We start from the raw sequence: 22379 nt of genomic DNA on the forward strand, positions 1-22379 counted from the left end.
AAGGTATAGTTAAAAGTTTTCTTCCATGTCTTCCAAACAGGGTGTGAAATTGCTGCTAACTTCCAGCCAACTGCAAGCAAATTATGATGGTGGCTGGTGAGTTAGTGGGTTTGACAGGTAGCAACCATCAATCAGAGCCTCTTTTCTACTCGATAAACCTTTCTGATAGAAAAAAGAAAACAAAAAAAAAAAAACATGATTGAACGGAACAGATGTTATTTTTAAGATTCATCTGCTTCTGCAGCCTGTAGAATAGAGTTATCTTCTCCTGTGTTTGTATCAGAGAAAAATATCCCAAACTATGCAAATCATACGGTCAGTTAGAGAGGAGGACTCCCACTGTGGCAGCCATGATAAAAACGTACACTCCTTTCACGTCAGCCAGCGACACAAATTCTGTTTGTTTATGTTAAATGCGCTCTTATCTTTCTCTGATAAACACCAACTTTGTGTCATCTCCTTTTGATGCTTTTCAGGAGCGGAGCAGATCCCACTCCTGATGCATACAGCACTCCACGGACAGGTGCTTTTATCTCCTCTGGCTGCAGTGGTCGGCGGCACAGCGTGTCTGCATGCTAATAAAGCTAATCTCACTGAAATCACAGCCACTTTATTTATCTAGCGTTTAACATCTTGTCACAGGTTACGTTATGTGTTTCTAAAGATATGCACCGGTATATGAAATACTGTATATATTCTGTATACAGTGCACCAAGTATGACCTGAACCTGTATACTCTTTTATTGCACTCATTTGCTGACATTATCTAAATTAAGACACATTGCAGTTTCCACATGTTGCCAGTTCCAGTACAATCATCTATCAGTTAATTGAATTTCCATGCATTCATGTTTAAAAGGTAGTTTATTTTAATGGAGCTGGTTGACAGTGAACTCTAAAGTGCATATTGAAAGCAGTCAAACAGCTGATTGTAATGTTTGCCAAGTGGTGGCAGCAGTACAGTTAATCACAGCGCGAGGGTTTTCCTCATCCTTGATCTGTTTTTAGTTAGCCCTGTAATTCACAAGACCTGTCTGTCTCCTGTGGATACAGGAAGTAAGAGCTGTGACGTGAGATTGCGCGTACATTTTTATTCATCCTGTATGTTGTGTTAACTCAAACTACATGTTTGTATCAGCCAGCACCTTCAACCTGTATGCATTTATGTATAGATCAAATAAAGCACGATGTGGAGCTCGCACTGAACATAAACACAGCACCCCCAGTTGGTTTTGTCCTGTGACAGTTCCAATAAAGTTTACTCAAACAAGATGGCTGCAACCTCACCAGTGTTGACAAAGAGAGCGAACAGCAGCATTACCTTGTGAAATTCTACAATGAACTGAAAAAAATTATAACAAAGAACGCAGACGGCTAACCATGCAGACAATATGTTCTGTTCTGCAGCAAAGTTAAGTTTTAAATCACAGACTATCAGACTGCAGTTCAACCCCAACATGAAAAATACCACTCCAGTAATATTAAAACAAGCTCACTACAATTTTGTAATGGATCTTTTGACAGCAGCCATGTGGGAAATCAGACCATGGAACTGCTCGAACTTCAATGTGCCAGAAAACCATCCAATCGTCCAAGAGCCAGATTGTTGATCTTTGAGGTGATTTATCAGGCATCATGCCCCCCCCCCCCTCCCCCCCCAAAAAAAAAAAAAAAACACATCTCAACAACAGATCTGGCAGAAATTTGGCCCAATTTTAAAGTTAGTCAGGGGTGAACAATTTGCATTTAACATTGGGCTTAATCCAGCTGTAGACAATCTCCTAACTTGACATGCAGTTAAAACATGTATTTTATTTTTTTTTGTCTAAAATCATAGAGCTCTGTTTCCAACGTAGTCAATAAAAATAAAAAAATAAAAAAAACAGCAAAAACTGAAATACCAGAAAAAAATAGGAGCAGCTGCCATTATCATCATGTTAAACATTGATTGACTTTCATGTCTCTAGCCCTTGGACTCAGAAAAGGCACAGTCCAGTCCAGTTTACAGTGAGGAAGACCCTCATCTGATGACAGAAAATGAGGAGAAAATGCAAATATTAGCATCATTTTAAACTGGCATGTTTGCACTGCAGAGGAAATGATTTTTGCATTATTCAGTTTTTAATAATTCAAAATAAACCAGAAGATTCTCAGAATATTGAACTCTAAAGAGCAAATAACATATTACACCACCTTAATTAACAAGTCGCAAAGTTGCCATGGTTACCACAGAGTGGTAACGCTAATGGGGCGGCAAACTGTTGTCACCTGACCTCCTGTCTACATTCACATGGCAGACAAGCAGGGTGGCAAACACCTCTGCTTCCCATCTGGAAACCAGAGGCAGCCAGCCATCAAACACTTTACATATTTACATATGAACTGCAGGTAAGGCAGACTATATCCACATGATGCACTTTATGAGCTTCTCAGTAGCGGAAATGTAGCATTTAATGTAGCCAACAGTTTAGTCAGTAGTATCTAAACCACTTTATTTGGAGGTGAAGAAGAAAGTCAGTGCATTTAACTTGGTGAGCACATTATTATTACCAAAACTAATAATTATGACCAAAATTTATTTGAGTATTGAAATTAATTATCTAAATACCAGTAATATTCATTAACTAAGCAGAGTATTTAAGCAATTACAGTATGGGTCAGTTGGTCTTAATCTTTACACACACACACTGTAAACACACAGCCATTCACATTCACACCTTTGGGTATTTAGATTCACCTAAACTGCATGCGTTCAAATTCAAACACCACACTAGGGGTGGGCAAGTCCTCAAAGTCAGCATCAGCATTTATGAGATAAATGCATCATTAATGAGCTACATCTGAACATACTGTATATTTCACTACCACTGACAGATTTGCCAAACATGAAGTATTTTCTGTTAATTAATCACATGAATGTCAAAACACAGGAAAGCTTTTCAATAATAATACTAATAAATACACAACAAGTGTTCATGTTGCCAGAGCCTAAAGTAACATGACAGTGAATGTGTGTGTGTATCCTATTGAAAATAGTATTAGTTTCAGTAGTATCGATACTTTCCGTGTTGATAGACCCACCCGTATTCCAAGAGGAAAGGCTGTGCCATCTTTTTTAAAATCATCTGACTCAATATAATGGTATCACTGTTTAAGTCATATACTACTACCTGGAGGAGGGCAGTTTTTCTCCCATTCACATGCCGGTTTAGATGCAACGTCCAATCAGATTTACATAGAAATAGAAAAGGTTTTTGTTCTGCAGTTAAGAGGTTTACTGGAGACTCTTTACCTCTACCTTTAATACTGGAAAAACAACAGAATAGTTTTCTTAAAAAAAAAAAACATCCATGTTCATGCATCATCTTCATTTTTTTCTACTGTGCTTCAGTGGAAAATATCTTGATACTGACAAAGACTAATAATAACTGATAATCAGTCTGCTTTATCTGCTTTGCCCGTGTGCTTGCCTGCACTTGTGTGCCACCCACATGCTGTAAGAGCCACAGCAGAAATTCTTCAAGTAAAACTGAGGACACTACACTTTAGATGTGAGAACAGCATTAGCACATTAGCGTCATCCTCCATCAGGGTCTCATTACACCTGCTCCAGCTCGCCAACTAGGGCTGGTTTCCACACCAGGACTTAATGCTGACAGAAGAATCCTGCAGGTACCGCTCTGAAAAATCTCCCCGCTGCTCAGTAACCAGAACACTTAAAGGACTAAAGCTTTGTTCAAAATGAATCCCCAAATTAGCCACCATTTCAGTCTGCCCACATTCATATTGCATACCAGCGAAACACTCACACACATACACACAGACATACATGCGCATGTGCATAGAGCCATTAGAGTCTATTTCACCTTCATCTTTTTAGGGAAGGATATTTGATAGCACACCATTTTTTATTCCTCCCAGAAAAAGAGGAACTTTTATCTCTGAACTCCATTAGGCCCTGTGCCCACTTCTTAGCTCTGTAACCAGAGATGTCCCAGCCCACAGCCGTGTCTCCTTGAAATGATACCCAATTTCAAGCCTGCAAAACGTGAAATCAAGCCTGACAAACCCAAAACACACTGCTAACAACTGACATATCTTGCAATGTTATGAGATGCAAAGAACAAAAATGACACTCTACAGCGATGAAGGGAAACAGCAGCAATTAGAACTGCAGTGGCTTGTAAACAAAGACAGAAAAGTTGTTTTGTTTTTCTCCCTTTTTTTTTTCTGAACGGGGGAGCTAAATACAGATTGATACATCAAGTTGACCCATTCTACTGAAAAGTCATTACTAAATTCACTATTTTGTATATAACTGGACTCAGCGCTGGTATGCAGAGAGTGTGGGGGGGGCTGGTGGTGTGTGGTTTGTTTCCACATTCATCCCCTTTTCTGCTTCAGGTAGCATCTCTAAAATGTGTTTTACTACACCATATTGAGCACATTAATTCTAATCATTAGGACTACACTCCTTTGTGTTTTAGAGCCGAATTTGTCTAAATTACACCCAAATTAGCTTCATTTTCTCCACAAGTGCAAGTAATTTTGTTGCTATACTGTGGTGCAGCACTGCCAAATGAGCAGAGAGGACAACTGTGAACCTATGGGTATGAGCCATTTATTTCATGTACAAGCGGAGTGACAGCTGTGTCCGTATTCTTGGCAGGAATGTCAAGCATGTTCTCAGTGGGTGTTAAGACTCCACCAGGGTCTTTGCCTCGTCACTGATTCTGTTTGTGTTTTCATAGAAAGAACCTGGAGGTGCAGCTCAGGTGTGGACAGTGTCTAGTATGTGGCCGAAGAAGAAGAAGGAATCTCCGCTTTTTGGCTGGAGCACAACAGCAGGGCCAGAGACGAACGGGCGACGAACGGTTGACGGATGGATGGACGGACGGACGGACGGACGGACTGACTGATCGATCATAGTTCTACCATTGGTCGGCCGAATGCCACATGACTGATTTAGAGTTCCCCCTTTGGCGGTTTCTCTTTCAAAATGATTTGCTTCAAACTGTTTCTATTAGAGGACGTTTACAGCTGCAGTGTTGCCAACAACAACTGCACATTTGTTGCTAGATTTAGAGACTTTTTTTTTTCAAAGACGCACTTCGCAACAAATCTAGCAACTTCTTAGACAAACCACGGCTACTTAGAAGAGAGTCGCCAGTAATTCGGTCTTACCCAGAGGGACGCTGGAAGCTAGGAAAGATACTATGCCTAAGTTTTAAGCACCTCAAGTTCTAAGTTGGAATGCTCCGATCACATTTTTCTTGCCCCCAATACCGATCATCTATGAGTGACATTGGTCGATACCAAACATTGTTTGTGTTTTGCTATAGCGTCTGGTTTAGCAGTTGGTCAGTCTGCTTAGCTTTGTAGTGTAGTGGGACCTTCATCAGGCGGCAGCGAAACCTGATAAAAGGACCATAAATCCTCCTCAGTCAATAACAATCTTTATTCAGGAACAACATGCTTCTACTTTGTTCAACAAAGCTGTACAAAGAGCTCCCAAAGAGCATTGCAGATGGTGTATGTTATATCAGTCTCACACACTTTGTAAAAGTTCCACACGGCCGACATGTTGTTTCATTTTGGTGGCCTGTCGCGCGCCAGCACATTGAACATGGTGGAAGATGGGACTACACTACACAGCGCTCCTCTCAGCCGCAGACACAGAGTATTAACCACAGGTGATCAGTTTTAAGGTGATCAGTGACTAGAAGCATTAATACCGATCACGTAATTTTAATGAAAATCAGCTGATAATGATCGGCAGCCAATCAATCCCTAGTTCTAAGGCTATGTCAATCATCCGGAAAGTGTGGCATGAGTCATTGTTCCAATCTTAGGGTCAATAAGGTTCAGTATTATAAGAGTATGGTCTAGACCTGCTCTGAAAAGTGTCCTAAGATAACTTCTGTTACGATTTGATGCTAATAATGGTGTTACTGTACTGGATTGTCATGGTGAGGGAGCTGAGCCTGAAAGTCATGACCAAAAGAGGTCAATAAAAGAAGCAGCCAAAATTCCTTTGCAGGGGTTCTGGGTTCACCCTCAGAGACAGGATGAGGAGATCAGAAATGTGGAAGGATCTCAAGACTAGAACCACTGCTCTGTAAAATTGAAAGGAGACAGTTAATGCAGTCTGGGTAAATGTCTCCAGGAAGCCTCCCTGTGGAGGTATTACAGATATGTTCAGCTGAGAGGAAGCCCCAGGAAAGACTAAGATCATACTGGAAGGATTACACATCCAATACGACATGGGAACGCGTCAGGATCCTGCAAGAAGAGCTGGACAAAGTAGCTAGGGAGAAGGATGTATGAACAACCTTGTTTTGCTATTGCAACCCAGACCTGGATAACAAAGAGAGAATGGATGGATGGATGGACGGAGAGAAAAAAAGTGAACCTCTGGTGTACCTTAATGGTTGAGCATCGTCAACCATCAAATAAGGAAAAAAAAAAAACAGTGAACCTTCCAGTCCTGAACTTTGAGAATACACTCATTCTGCATTCTCACTTTCATGAGCAAATGTCGCCAAGCACCTCCCCAAGGGTCAAAATTGGATATAAAAACACTAGTGCATGCATCGATACTCCTGTGACAGGCTCAGGTATTAAAGCAGAAACTGCTGACTCATCAGCAGCTACAAGGAGCTCCTTTCTCTCTCGTAAAAAAAAAAAAAAAAAAAAAAAAAAATCAAACCTTTACAGCCTAGGCCTCAGCTCTGGCAGCAAACATGCGGTAAGCCTAAATAAAATCATCTCTAGGAAAAAGAGAAGTTATAACCCCCTGCTTTCCCCCCCAGGAGTCTATAGTGGTAGTAGTAGGGTGTGTGTATACTGTATGTGTGTGTGTAAGTGTATTGTCCGGGCCACATTCGGTTAACAACCCCATTAACTGGCTCACAAAGCAACCCCGGGGCAACGATAACATCAATCCCGGCTTTAGAGGCCATTACATTTCAGCCCCAGATATACGCACCGTGCTGGAAAAGCGAGGTGAGGCAGTAGCTAGAAGGGCGGTAAGGTGTCACCGCCCGTTTGTCAAGCCCAACCCTCTGTCCACCCGGCAACCCCATCCTGGCCAAACACACACACACTGACAAAGCTCAAATAAGCCCCTTGGACTGCTTGGCAGGTGAGGGCTGTTTATCTGTTTTAGTTAGGCCACACACACACTCACACCAACCAATACACTAAATCCACATTTCTACTGTCTGATATGCAAAGACACACACTGTCAACACAATATTAACATAGATACATGCACCAACACACACCCACTCATACAAACAAACACACACACACACACATACACACTCACTCAGCCTCATATCAAGCCATACACAAGCATTCATACAATATGCACACACTTCCACACACTTTCTCATTATGTATACATACAATACCAATACAGGCAGTGCAAATAACAAATTCTACACATAACCAGATGGCTGAAAGACACACATAATGAACATTAACTCTCATACAAACACATACAATATGCACACACAGATACTTACCATCCATGCCCCTATACACACACCAACACATCAACCACTCGCACACAAACACACCCGCGACACAGCTTCGGCAGTGTATAAAAGGCGAAGGCTTCGTCCACTCGCTGCTCACCGATGATAACATTCACACTCTACAGATGCTGGAAAGAAAGGTCAATGATTTTTTTTTTTCCCCTCCTTTCTCTTTCCTTCTGCTTCATGGGTAACTATTGAACACTGGGGTTCTATACGGAAACATATTTGTGTGCAACTCCAAGTGCTTAATAGTCAGATTCCTCGGAGGGAGGCTTAACTGCCTCAATTAAAATCACATAAAGGAGAATGCGCAAGTCCTAACAGCATAAACATGTCTCCTCTTTACAGCAAACAAGGATAAAGAGTTTCCCCCTGATAGAGCCAGGTGGATGCTGATTTCCTCTCACACTCCCAGGTTGGAGGCAGTAATCACGATTAGGGAAGTGCCAAGAGAGCTGGCACTGATGAGTGACGCCCCCCCCCCCCCCCCCACCATCCTGGACATATGGGTGGGAGGGAACCGTTTTACACCCAGCACCCACGGGATCAGTCAGCTCTCCCAGCGGCCACCCTGCTGAGCATCTCCCAGATATGGTGCGACAGGAAGGTTTTCATGGCAACTGTGTGAGGAAATGCTGAGGGTTTCCTCACAATAGGAAATAGGACAGAGTTTACTTCAGGGGATGGAGTTTAGAAAAAAATACACCTACACTAAATTTACTTATCTCCTAAGGCAGACAAGAATCTTAACCATGTGAAATTCTCGGTTTGTGTTACAGTGAGCAGAATCAAACAAAAGTCTGTGAAAACAGGAAGTTTCAACAGTGGATTTATTTTTACTGTGCTGCATGTTGATCAGAAACTGGAGGTCCAAATTTGAGCTTTTTATCATTGTATGGATTCTAATTATTTGGATTTTTTAAAAATAACTTGAATTAGTTGTTTTCGTGTAGAATGGAAAAAAGAACTCAAGTTGCATTAATCGATATTTTTAAAGAAAAAATGATCAAATGTGTAATGCAAAGTGTCATTCATATTAATGAAACCACAGAATTATCACAACTCTACGGTTCCTGTCAGTTCAACCGAGAATTTTACATCTTTCAGTTCATTGTTTTGTCAGTAATGCAGCTGTGCAGCTTTAAAGTTTGTTCAGATGGACTGTGAAGCAAATTTCAGAGGTGGCACGACTGCATATAAATTTAACAGAAAGATGCAAATAGACACCAGTAGAGACAAAGTCACTGTAGGCGGTGGAAATTCAAGCTTCTGTGCAAGTTGAAACTGACAGCCAGTCAGTGGTTGGTGCATACACTGCTAGTACGCTACTAACTAACTTCTGCACAGTCGTTATTTATGGTGAATTAACATTTACTGCACAAACTGTGCAGTGGTCACATTTGCTTGAAACAGTATACAGGTAAATATCCAGGTGAAAAAGTCATGTGACACTGCTTGTTAGTTTGTTGCTGTAGTCACGGTCACTGCTCAATAATATAGTAAGTAACTTCTCTGTTTGTCAGACAGTGACTGATCATTTTCTACAGCTATTTGTGACTTTTTGCCACAAATTTATTTGAAACTGTAATCTTGGACACCAACGTCAAAAAGCCGACACTAATGATCTTCAGCTCCACTGCTATCTGTCACCACTACGTCACTATGACTATGTCAGTATTTTGTCCAACCAGTCCTCCAACCTGAACAACCATGCAGGTCGTTTTTTCAACCCTCCGATACAACCCATAGGGGTGTCTCCTAAAATAGCATGGCAGCTGCAATGGACGTTGGTTGTCATGGTTACCGTCCTAAACACGCAGACTGTACCAAGAGCGGCATACCTTCCTTCGTTGCCACGCTTACTATATAATAACGATTATGGCTTCGTTAGGTTTAGGCACAAAAACTACTTGGTTAGATTGTGATTTGGGTTAAAGTAAGTACTTACTCAACATTAGACGATCTTTGTTGTCATGGTAACAATAATTACAACATGTTTTACTTTGTCGAATGGTCATGGATAATAGAAACAACATAAATTGCTGTTTTCACATGGGAATGGAACATCGCTCTCCTGTGTCATATTCATCCATCCACCACAACCTCCTCCTGACGCGGACTTTGTCTACGTCACCGCACTTTTCCCTTTGCTCCTATCATAATTACTACGACCATTAGATGTCACCTCGCAACAAAACATAACCATGGGTCATAATAACTTGCACAAACGACCTGGGCTCATTTTTTTCCAGAGGACAGTCACATTTTGGCAAATGATTGCCATTGCATTGCCTGCTGTACCATAATTCCTTGATGAATTTAATTTGTCCCACAGACAATGAAAAAGTGCAGAGTTCTCCTTGCAGGGTACCACCATTAAGTGCTTCATGTTTAATCTTAATGCTTCATTACTGTGCACGCTCAATCAGCATGAGCAGGTTTTTGACAGCAGATACCAGTAACTGTAGACTAAATCTGACAAATTCTGTATGCTCTCCTGCAGGTTTTCATTCTTGTGATCATCATAGGACACTTGAACTCCCCACTGAATGGCAGACTAATGAAATTCTCTGGCTACAGCTCCTTATGGTAGGTGAGCCAGATTCCATTACAGGCTTTACAGACTGACACCCCAAACACTGTTGAGTCAAATCCTAATCCTATATTGGTCTAAGCCTTAGTAATATTCTTTTCATATACCTCCCTTCATATTTCTCCTGCTCTCATGTCTCAGATATATATCAGCAGCATCAGAGTTATTAGTGGAGTAGAAGGCATGAGAAATAGCTGGAAAAATAACCAGCTGTAGCAACTTATCCAGGCTCTAATAAATGGATTCACCTGACTAATAATCTGTCCAAACAGCCCTCTGATGAAGTGACTGGTATCATACGCATCATAAATACTCTGAATATGATTTTTATGGAAGCAGCTGTCACTGTTTTTATTCAGCCATGAAGGAAAATGATTCATAAACTGCTGAAAAAGTCAGAAACTTCCCAAATGTCAAAAAACATCAAGCAGGAAATCTTTCTGAGAACTGGTCGGGTTCTGCTGTTCTTCAATTTAGCTAATTTTACCTTGTTTTATGCTGCCTGAAAACGTAAAAGAAGAAACGTGAATCAAATAATGGTTTAATTCCGCACCAGCCACTGGCCAATATATATAGTGGAGACTTGCATCTGAGAAATAGCTATGACCAGATTAACGTGCTCGGGGCCCCCGGGGCATGAGTTTGTGGTAGAGCCCCTATATGAACCTAATAGTACCTGGCTCCTGGTTTTCTCTATGTCAATTACTTTGAAGCTGTTTGATAAAACACAACTTTATTTAGGAATATGCATCATTTCAGCACATTTTAGAATAAAATAATTATGTAGTCTTTAGTCTTTAAACTAGATTTATACAGTGGGACCCTCTACAAGACAAGGACCACTATATCAAGAAATAAAGGAGTGATTTCAGTTGATATACTTTTGAGGTACAATGTTCCCGAACAAAGATCAAATATCTTCATCAAATTACGTGCAATCAAATGATATTAGAAGACCTAAATTGGCCAGGCCTACATATGGGCTAATTTTACCTGAACATACTATACATGTATCTGTATGGACCAGGTCCTAAATAAGAACTGCTAAATATATGTTTGAGATAGTTTATAAACAGCATCTCCATCAGATAATCGGTCCATCTGAGAGCACTGATAAGGTTTGTGTTTTTAGCTGTTGGACATGATGCCGAGACAACTAGCAGTTTAGCAGGCTAGCAGTTTTGATGATCCTCTTCCTCTCGCATGTTCCTATCTTTGCATGTTTTTAGATAAAAATCTCAACTACTGTAAATGGATTGCCGTGGAATTTTGAACATACAGTCATGGTCCCCAGAGGGAGAATCTAAGTGATTTTAGTAATTCCTTGATTTTGAATCTTGAAGCACCAGTAGGACCAAATGTTCACTCATGGAGTGATATATCTTAAAATGAATGTCTGGTTTCCAGACAATCCATCCTAATAACTCACTAACCTGCTTTAGTGAGTGACTGACTCTTCCTCTAGTGCCACCATGAGGTTGATTATTATGAAATTTTGTGTAGACATTCACGTTCCTGATAAACTGGTCTCTTCACTTTTCATCTATCACCATCACAGGATACACTGTTAGTTTCTCCTATAATTTGATTTATGACCAAATAGCTGTAACATCAATGACAGGTGTACTTTGTGTTTGGTGATGATTAAATGTTAGTAAGCAAACACACTTTGCATTTCGCTTCAAGCAGCACTCTGCACTGTGAGTAGACTCACACATACTGCTTTAATAATCAGACTGGATCAAAAATGTTACATCATGTGGCCGATACTTAACTTTTCAAACACAAAATATCAATGTTATTGTCAGCCTCACAATTCAGTCAGGTTATAGCTGATATGAGGTGAATCTAAGGCTTTCATAATCCAGCCTCATCTGTGACCATGTGGTGGACATACATTCAGGCACACTTAGCTAAAGTGAATGCAGTATAATACAACAGTACTGAAAGTCTTTCCTATATTAAGTCCTACCTTCATGAAGGTTGTGATGTTCAGTGCTTGAAACTGTTGTAGAGAGGTGTTGCTTTAACATATAGTTATAAAAACACCAGTCAGTATAAATCAACCGCATCACAAACTTCAGCCTCAAATGATCATAAAGTTGATCAATGCCTCTCTAAAACAGTTTCAACTCTAAAACTGAAGAGTAAAACCTTCATGAAGGTAGGATTTATTGCAGACTCTTGTACGAGACCGCATAAGGTTTCACTTGGTGTTCCTAATAAACTGGAAGTGTGTATTTTGCAGAGATCTTATAATATTCAGTGGCATGCTCAAAGTGCAGTACAGAGCACTGAAATTGAGCCTGCAGCTCCCAGCCTTTGTCATTATTTATTGGATAATGCATTTCCATCACGATTTATGTAAGGTCTTCACAGACATAAAACTTTTAACTTCAAGCCTGCATAAAACCTTTTGTGGAAATTTTTATCTAATTACATCATTGCCGGTCACCTTCTGTAATTCAATGCTTCTTACTTAGTATGAAAATAGGTGGATGAAACCTTTTTTAATAACAAGGCATTTACTAGAGAATTCATCAGGATATTTTCATAATTGCACTGAGCTGCATAGAGTATTGCTGTGCAATGAAGCCCCAGAGAATAGAGGAAATTATCTTGATTATCATTTCTATCCTCTGCATATCTCATCTACGTTATCTCTCTGCATTGTTAAGCTGATGTGAAATATGTAACTGACCTGGTGAGAACTTTATCACTGGGAAAGAGTCCAACTAAACCGTTTTTCTGTGCTTCACTCAACTCTGGTGTCTACAGTAAAGTGTCAGTTTAATATACCAAGATTGGTGAGAACAAATCAGCCCTGTCCTAGAGGAAAAACTCACCCTCCCATCCTCTTACACTGTTGTATATCATCAGTCTGTGATACTGTTGAGTGCATTCCAGAGGTAGTTTGTGATAAAGTGTCTTTGGCGTCCCCATTTCCCCTCAGCCTGCCTCATCTATGTCTACTTCACTTCTGCATTTCCCAGAATGCCTTTCAAGAATGGGGTGTGAGCTTGTTGCCTTCAGTCTCCGAAGGGTTTGTGAGCAAATAAATTGTAGCTGTATATTGTTGTTCATGAGCCGACCGCTCTGTAAACACCGGGGTGTGTCTGCAGCCTGGCCCTTGCTCAAAATGCCAATTGCCTTGTGGCTGCATTGCATTCTGGTCCAGTGAGGCTACTGTGGGTGGAGGGGAAAGGTATCTCTTTTTCTTCTGTGATGGATTTTTCCCTGTACGATTGTTGAATGTCGGTCCAGAGACACGAGGCGCTCAGAGATTCACATTAAACCTGAAGGTTACAATCGCACCAGCAACATGCAAAAGTTGGGTATGTCCTTTAATTTCTTGTAACACTCAGGCTTCAAAGTGACATTCAGATGAACTTGCTAAAATTTAATCTGAAAACAGCTGCTTACAGTGTTTTTTTTATAGATGGAACTGGAATAATCTATAAAAAAAAATGCAATCAATATCTATGCGCACGCCATGCAGGACTGCCTGTCCTCAGGTGTTGTGCGGCACACAGAGCAGATACACACAGTCCTCCCTTCGTGTCTGCTGCTGGCAAACTCAAGGGCATTGTCAGCTTTATCAGCGCCTAGTGATTCATCAGGATAGTTGGTAAATAAGAGATGCTATCAGGTGCTCCTGCTTGCATTGAGGGCCCATGTCCTAATCAATAACATTACAATTCTTCACTGATCTCCTCCTCTGATTAGCCAGACTAATCCAATACTCAATGTTGCTGTCTATTACAGAGCCAGGACAAAGCCGTCCCGTTAAGTCCGCCCTTATCTGTGGTTTTGCGTTCACCACTGATACAAGGCGGGCCTATGCCACGGCTATGGCGAGGACATCCTCAGGCTCCTCTAATTGCTAATCCACACGGGCCAGTGGATAGCAAGGAGATTTCACTTGGCCTGGCAGTGCCACGGGCAGTTAAGTGCGGCGATTGTAGTGAGAGGTAACCATTCGGTGAACCGAGACAGAGCAAGTTGAGGTAAAATGGCTTGTAATTTTTTCCACCCCCCTTAGAAACGGGAACGGGAGATAGTGGAGTGGCACGGATAATGAAACAGATTAAGGAAAGAAGGGGCAGGTGGGCTGTCAGTCAGTAAAGAACGGCGATGGCAGCAGGCACTTACTGATGTGGGAACGCTGATGAACAAGCCGAGCCTAATTTAAGGTAATGAATATGAAATATGCATCAAATTTCCCTTTCAAAATGATCCGCAATGAGCATAACCGATGAAGGAGGAAATGAATCTGCATGAACTAGTCAATGTTTAGCTTTTACATACTGGTTATACTATGGAGGTGGTTCTCAAATTGTCATGCTACACACATTAGTCCATAGAGCTTTGAATTATACGGTCCACACTCCAGGTGGGGGAGATAACTGCTAGGTAGCACCAACTTTCACTGGGATAGACTGTTTAAAGAAAAAACTTTTACCATCGGAATAATTTAATAGATGCTATAGTCACATAAAAATACACAGGGGCTTTAAATTATTCATGTTTCTCATAGTTACATAAAGGTCGCCTGAAGCCACCTCAAGGACTTCCACCTCAACTGACCTTAAATTCCACATTATAGAGCCCTTCTAACAAGTAATATTAGTATTACTATTAACATTTTTAAGTGCAATATAATCGAGATAATTCCAGTTAATTAAACTTGAATAAGATTAAAGCCCCAATGTGCGACCAATGGTGGTATCAAAAATGATACTCTGGGTGAATGGAGGGGTGGGGAGGGTGGAGGGGTTGTCATCTCTGTTTATATTAATTGCTCAGATGTTTGTGGTTTGTTTGTTCATGCCTTTTCTTATCTATTGTTTTTCAGAAGCAACCTTACTACTGATGTCAGAGCCTTATGCTGTGCTGCCCTCCATTTCCATCATCACTTGCCTCCACTTCCATCAGAGTTAGATTTGTGGTTCGGTCGTTTCGAGACAAGAGTTAGTTTGTCTAGTGTATTGTCCAGCAGCTAAAAACAAAAAAATAATGGAGTGATGTCTTTTCAACTGATGCATCAACATCAATTCATCGACTTATAGGGGACAGCCCTAATATATTCAGTGCAAACAATCTACACATAATGGCTTCAAATAATTCCTCTGAAGCCACCCTAAGGACCTCTGGGGACTCTAAATCCCACTTTATGGGGCCCAGCTAGCAAGTAATAATTATTAGTGAATTACACTTGAAACTAGTGTTGAAATGGTGATGTCACAGTGTACATCTGTAAATCACTGAAGCACAGTGAAAAGGTACACCACTGGAGGGGAGCAAAAACAACATTTCTTGGGGGGGGGTGTTAAGTTTCTCTTCAAAGTATTTCACTGAAGATCTCTGGGGACACAGAATCCCAACACTGTCATAACCAGCTATACCATTTAGTTTATATTTATCCATTGCATCAGTAAACAGCTGTTCAATAGGAAAGAAGATAATGATGGTAATGAAAGACTGAGGTATTGTCATGGTAAATATCACTTTATCTAAACATTTATGCCATGTTTAAAAGGAGCCTTTAGTAAGTTTTACTAATACTGCATAGCCAGCGTTACCATTAGCACCTGTTTACTTACCGGTCTAGAAGAAACATTTCAAGTTTAGCTTAAAACTTCATTCCATCACTCGCTAAAAGCTGTGTCCAGCAGGGGAAAGCAACGCTAATGTTGACTCTTGCTTTGCTTCTATTTCTATCACTTCCTCTCCCCTACTGAAGTTAGCATGCTAACCAGCTAGCCTCGGTCTGGATGGACTGGCTCATCACTTTTTGATACCAAGTCATTTTCCACTTTCCATAGAAAACTTATAAACATATCTTTATTTTCAATAAAGGCTCTACAGTGATCATTCTGGAGCACTCAGTGTTGTCTTTCCATGGTTTAGTGTTTTGTACAGTTCTGTATTGGCTTTATTTACATGCACAATGATAATCCAATTATAATGATATTAAAGCTCCTCCATCCAACAATAGGCCTTTTTTCACAGCACACATTTAGTCATCATAGCAGGAAAGGTACAGGTGTGACTAATAACATTAACAACGGCTCAGTCTCATCCAGTGTTAAGGTAAGCCATGACAGGGAGGTCAGCATGCACAATATGAAGGCCTTGGGACTGATAAACCTAAATTGAATGTAGTCATTAGTAATATTGTTAGACATGTGCTTTTCTTGCCAAGACATGTTAAACTGTCTACAGTGACAGAGCATTAGAGCACTTTTACAGGCTGGTGTGCTTTTCCCCTTATGTTCCAAAAAAATGACTAAAATCACAGTTTAATGACAGTGTATGCACAAAGGGTAGCCAAAAAGGAAGCACTATAGCATCTTGAGTGAAAGATCAGGTTTGAGGTTGATAATGTCTTAGTGGACTTGTTATTATTGGATATATTCAGATTATTTAGTGCATGTGCTTTTACTGTTTTGCTATTGCCACCATTAACTAGTGGTCATACCAGGCCAAGTAAGGTGTAGCAGCAAACTTCCTGAATGTAATGAACAGAGAAACAGTTTGTTTTACTGCCTGTGATTTCATTTTCTTTTCATCCGGAAGAGTAAAATTTGTTATATGTCATTTGTAAAGTTCCATCATTGTGCTTCAAGTCTGGACCCGGAAATTTCAAATTTTACTTTGGCAGTTTGTTAACACAGTAGCCACATGTTGTAGCCTCAAGGCAGAGCAGGCTTTCTGGCTTTTGAGTTTCTCACTCTTATCTGTCAAATCCACTGATTAGCTTCCCTCCTGCTGGATGCTGGATGTCGAAGTGGCATATGAAGTGAGCTGGCGAATACCACCAAGTGAACTTTCCTTTGTACTTTTCCTCTGCACACAGAACAGCAAACAATTGAAGTTCCAAATTTCATTTTGCCATTATCAAGCTCACAACAATTTCACAGCACAGCAATCACACTATAATGAACTTCCAGAAGCAATTAAAGCCTCTTTCCTGTGGAGGGACCTTCATGAATACAAGAAAGACGGCTTTCTCATAGGCTCTAATCACAGAGTATTCCAGCCGAGGTGTCACATTGGCTTTGTTGTTTGCCAGAAATCCCTTCAGGAGGCCTCAGTCAGGTCCTCTAATCAACATGTTTCCACCTGACAAAAACTAATGGGACTTAATTGGTATGGCACACCACTGCTTCCCTCACACTTCAAATCATAACCTAGACCTGAAACACACATCAGCATCAGCCCAACATGTATTACCCGTAGACTTTGTTGAAACAGTATTCACACATTATTTTCAGGTTTCCAGCTGGCCTAGCCTGAGGGTCCGCATATCTCCTCGGTAATTAGCCACGTCATGGTCCAAACATAGAATTACTTAATGCCTACTACGTTTCCTTTCTGAACATGACAACAACAAAAAAAAGAACAGTGTAACTGGAGTGTAAACCCAATAAATAAAAAGAAGAAAGTGCAATTTAGGCAAACCATCATTAATATCACTGCAACAGCGTTTAGACCAGGAAGAGATGTATTGAGACTTCTAAAAAGCCTTTAATTTTTACAGCACAAGAGGAAAAAACAAGCCAATGAAGCAGGTGCTTTGGTGAGACAGATAAAGAGAGGAAGACAGATAAAAAGATATGCTCAAGCCATGCTAGTTTGTTACCATTGGTCCCTATTAATAAAGAAAAATAAATTTTGCATTGGTGCTCCACTGATTTAGAACTACACTTCCATAATGTTGGGGGACTCACAAAAGACACATTAAAGAAAGAATGGTTCAAAATTAAGAACCAGATTATGCGATATCCTGAATTTTGTTGTCTAGTATGTGTTAAGCACCAAAAAAACCCGGATCCTACATTTCCCATAATGCAATGAGGCTAGCTTCTCATTAAGAACGCCCTGTCTGGTTGAAACTTACATTTTTCAAAAGGCATATCCCTAGTTTGCAACTTTGTCTTTCTGTTATGAATCTGTAGTTTCAAGTGCTAGACAACCTCGATGACATGATCTTAGTAATTTTTTCAAACACTGTTAGGCTTCCTCCAGAGCTAGAGAAAAACAAATTAATGTTGTACTGCTGGGTTTCTCTCCACCTCTAAGATGGCACTTCAAAGTTAAAACACTCTGCCAGAAATGTGCTTTCGTTTGACCACGGTAACGTTTGAAAGAAATCAATGTTGACAGTTGATGGAAACCGAAAACAGATATCGATCTCCTGTGTTTAACTCACATGCTTTGTTGACTCATCCATCCACCTAAACATGTTCCCTACAAATTCAGGCCACTCGCCACTTTGGCCCTGATAGAAAACTGTCACAGTTTACAACAGGTGGTCTGTGTCAGGGAGAAAATTTGGTTTTTAAACTCACATATTTCAATATAATACTAATTCCCAAAGTCATGATTATAGTTTAAACTTAGGGGGGAAAAAGAGGTTTTTAACACTCAAAATCTAACAGAGTAACCCCACAACTGTCACATTCAACCTTGTCTCCTACAGCAATTTACAACATCAAACATGTTAAGTAGGAAATGTGTTCTATGGCTGGATCATGTTCAGAGGCAGCATATTTTTGAATGAATGAAGCGCTACATTTATCATCAGAAAGAGAATTGCCAGCAGGTAGTCGTGGTGGATGTTCAGGTTAGGGAAAGATCGTGGTTTTGGTGAAGCGTAAATAAACACATTGTGTCCAAAGTCACTGTGAATGTTTTCAGTATCAAACCACAATCTTTCCCTAAACTTAACCAAGTGCTGTGAGAGTCTAAACATAACCATAAATAATTCTATTGTCACTACAAATGGATATTGAACTGCAGAAAACAAATGCGTTGTGTGTGAACATTTTACTCTTTACTCTAAGTATCAACATTTCTGCTACTTGCCAAACATGTTAATTAATTATGTATCCTAATTATGTGAACAGAAAAGACAATCCAGTCAATTATGTTTCGTACAAAATGTTGCAGGTAAGTTGTATAGAAACATAATTTACAGGAGACAGGGTTGTCATACTTTTAATAAAAAATGCTGAACTCTGATTGGTGCATAAAAAATGTGTGACATCATCTTTATCCCATTGAGCCTTTCCCTCTTCAACAGTGAAGAGACCAACACTCAAAACAGCAAAGACAGAATTGGCTCATGTGAAATGCCCCAAACTTTCCGAACCCTTACGTTAAAGGTCCCATACAGTATAAAGGTAGATGTCCATGTGTTCTTTGATTATAAAGCAGTTCTATGTTCTATATTAATACTGTGAAAATATCAAAGTGCTCAGTCCATAGAGAAATGCACACAGCCTGTATTCAGAAACTGAGCCTTAAAACGAGTCGTCAGGACTTCTGGAACTTCTTGATGTCACAGATATACAGTCACTGACCCTCACTTATGCCCCTTGCACGGCCCACCTGGATTCACCATCTAACCTTGCTGGATTTGGCTCAGAGCCTCTCTTCTGATTGGCTCACCAACCTGCTGTTGCTAGAGCTCCAGAGAGAAGCCTGAGAGAGGAGATGTAAAACTAAATTGAGATGGTTTTTGGTCCTTAAAACCACAAATATTTCACTTATGGATCAACACTTCAAATAAAACACCAGAAAAGGGTAAAATATGGGACCGTTAAGAAGCCTGGTCTTCATCGTAAATGGAAAATGTGTTTTAAGGGCTTTTTTTTTTTTTTTAAATCCATGGTTCCTAACTGGTAGTTCATTGTCCAAAAGTAAATCAAGACTGTGCTGCTAAGAGAAACACCAGCTTCAGTCATTTCTGTTCAAATGTATTAAAAGGTTTTCAGTGTTGCCTCCCCTGAATTTAATGAAACTCTCCACTCACACTAATGAAATTCTGTCAGAGTAAGCCTTTTAAGTCATGGTGACCTATAACATCTATTCACTGGTAAAGAAACTTAAAGCAGCTACCCTTAAAATAAAATGACTGAATAATCAAATGTGCAATAAACATGCAGCTTTACTGTTAACTTCTCAACTGCAGTCAGGGTGACGGAGTAACACTATTTCAAAGTATATGATCATAACAGAGAAATGGCAGTTCTCACCTTGTCAGTGAAACTCTATGTTAAAAGAGAAAACTGTTTCTCACTACAGAAGGAATAGAAAAATGTTTCCTCTGAACTGAGATACACTGAAGACCGATCATCAACTAACCACTATTTAAATTCATCAGTTATTAAGAAAGTGACAAGTTTAATAAAAAAGGTCCTTCACAAGTTCTGAAGCCTGTGTAAATATCATAAATAGGGCTAAGTGCTAAAACACCAAAGTTTTCTATTTTCAGTTTTCAAAAGAGGACAGATTCCAAACAGAAAAAAGACTGGCTGCTGCATGTTTAGTGATATATTGTATATATCTATCATACTATCTGATACATGCACATGGCTATACTGTATGCATCATAAACCTGAAACACTGATCACAGTTGGTTGCTTTAGTGGATGAGCAGGATGCAGAAAGACAAAAGTCAGAGTCATTGGTGTCAATCTAGAATGAGAAGAATCTTCATCCAACTGTACAAGCTCTATTCCAACACTATTCATAAAGTGAATATTTGCCTCATTATGACTCAGGGAGTGTTTTGAAGTCTCCTGGATTCTTCCACTGACAGTTTGCTGTGAAAACAACCAGAGACTGTGTGTGATCACCCAGAGAGACAGATTCCAAATTAACCAGAAACTTCAGCTTCAGCTTCCCATGGACCACTCTACACTCTAACTGTTTTGTTTTCAGAATGTTAACTTTGACTGTTGTGCATTTAGTAAAGATTATTTAATCTAAAAAATCTTCAGTGGCTTTAAGAGAGTTTGCAGCAATAAATTGGGAATAAAGAAATGTTTATTTTGTTTTTAAGGCAACTTAAAAGGCAGTTTTTGAACATCAGTAGCGCACTGAAGGACACATTACGAAGGAAATGCATTCAGCAGGTTTGTTAAACATCAAGGATAAACAGTGTGTTTTTGTGAGTCACACTGAATATAAACAGTTTGTTTATATGAAGATTCCAAATTTGTTTTCTTGACGAAGAAATGAATGTATCGCATTCTACGAAAAGAACTGTCCTCAGTAGATTCCATTTTCCAAACGACATGCTTATGTCACGTGTAACGCAAAAGGTTATTCCAGCCGTGTTTCTTTATCATTTTAATTCATGACTGAATAAGTGACGATTACAGTGAAACATTGGAGAAAAACGGTTTTTAACACTACTCTAGCAAGACAACAAAACAACCCCACAACTGTCATATTAACCCTGTCTGCTACAGGTTACGTTGCCCTATGAGTGAGAGAGAAAGAGGAGTGGACCTCTCTCTCTCTCTCTCTCTCTATAACCTGAGTGATGACAGTAAGATAAAATAAAACAAAATTGTCATTGACTCCAAAATTTCTTTTTACAAACATTAAAAAGCAGCAGGCTGAGAAAGCAAACTAAATGACATGTTCCATCTGTCGATCTCCTCCTCTCTAAAACCACAGCACAGCACCTACACACAAGAAGCAGTGCTTCATTACAATCAGCTGCACTGAGTGTGTGTGTGTGTGTGTGCACGTGTGTTGTAAGCATGGTTATATGCCGTTATATACGTGAAACTTTGGCGGAGCAAATTAAAATTTAATTTAATACTACAAATAATAAGTTAATGGGAAAACAATTCCAATATCATCTTGACATTTGCAAAGGCATGAGCAACGAGCAAAGAAGATTGTTCTGATGATCGTCGATCACTGATATAATCATCCCTAGGCACAACCCTAATTCAGAGGCAACATACAGTATTTTTGAACCAATGAAGCGCTGCATTTAGTATCAACAGGAGAATTGTCAGCAGGCTGTTGTGGCAGATGTCCAGGTTAAGGAAAGATCATGGTTTTGGCGAAGTGTAAATAAACACTGAAGTCACTGAACATTTTCAGTGTTGAACAAGGCCACAATCTTTCCCTAATCTTAACCAACTGCTGTGGAATATAACAGGTCACAAAACTTCGTCTTACCAGTGTTGAGGTCCTTATACTCCTGGGAGAAGTGCTCGTTCTGGTGCACCCACTCCCCGTTGCATTTGAAGAAGATCTGTAAGGCTGGCGCGGCTCGGCAGCGCAGCTTGATGGGGTTACTCTTGACAATGTAGGCGTCCTCCGGCTCCTGGATGAAGTGCGGCAGGGTGCCCTGCACTGAGGGTAGGGCATCAGGCTGAGCATCACCGGTGGCACCTGCAAACCGAGACCTCGGTTACTTCATCTTCCCA

At 40.1% G+C, this 22379-nt stretch overlaps 1 protein-coding gene across 1 annotated transcript in view; it reads right to left on the reverse strand.

Moving 5' to 3' along the window:
- unc5d (unc-5 netrin receptor D) overlaps positions 1–22379 on the reverse strand; it is a 113227-nt gene that overhangs the window by 90065 nt on the left and 783 nt on the right. Inside the window, exon 2 of the mRNA XM_022752957.1 lies at positions 22129–22344. Within this exon, the coding sequence (XP_022608678.1) occupies positions 22129–22344 (216 nt within the window). The remainder of the gene's footprint in view (positions 1–22128; positions 22345–22379) is intronic.

The sequence above is a fragment of the Seriola dumerili genome, unplaced genomic scaffold, assembly GCF_002260705.1.
Source record: "Seriola dumerili isolate Sdu_G_001 unplaced genomic scaffold, Sdu_1.0 BDQW01000017.1, whole genome shotgun sequence".
Classification (NCBI taxonomy): domain Eukaryota; kingdom Metazoa; phylum Chordata; class Actinopteri; order Carangiformes; family Carangidae; genus Seriola; species Seriola dumerili.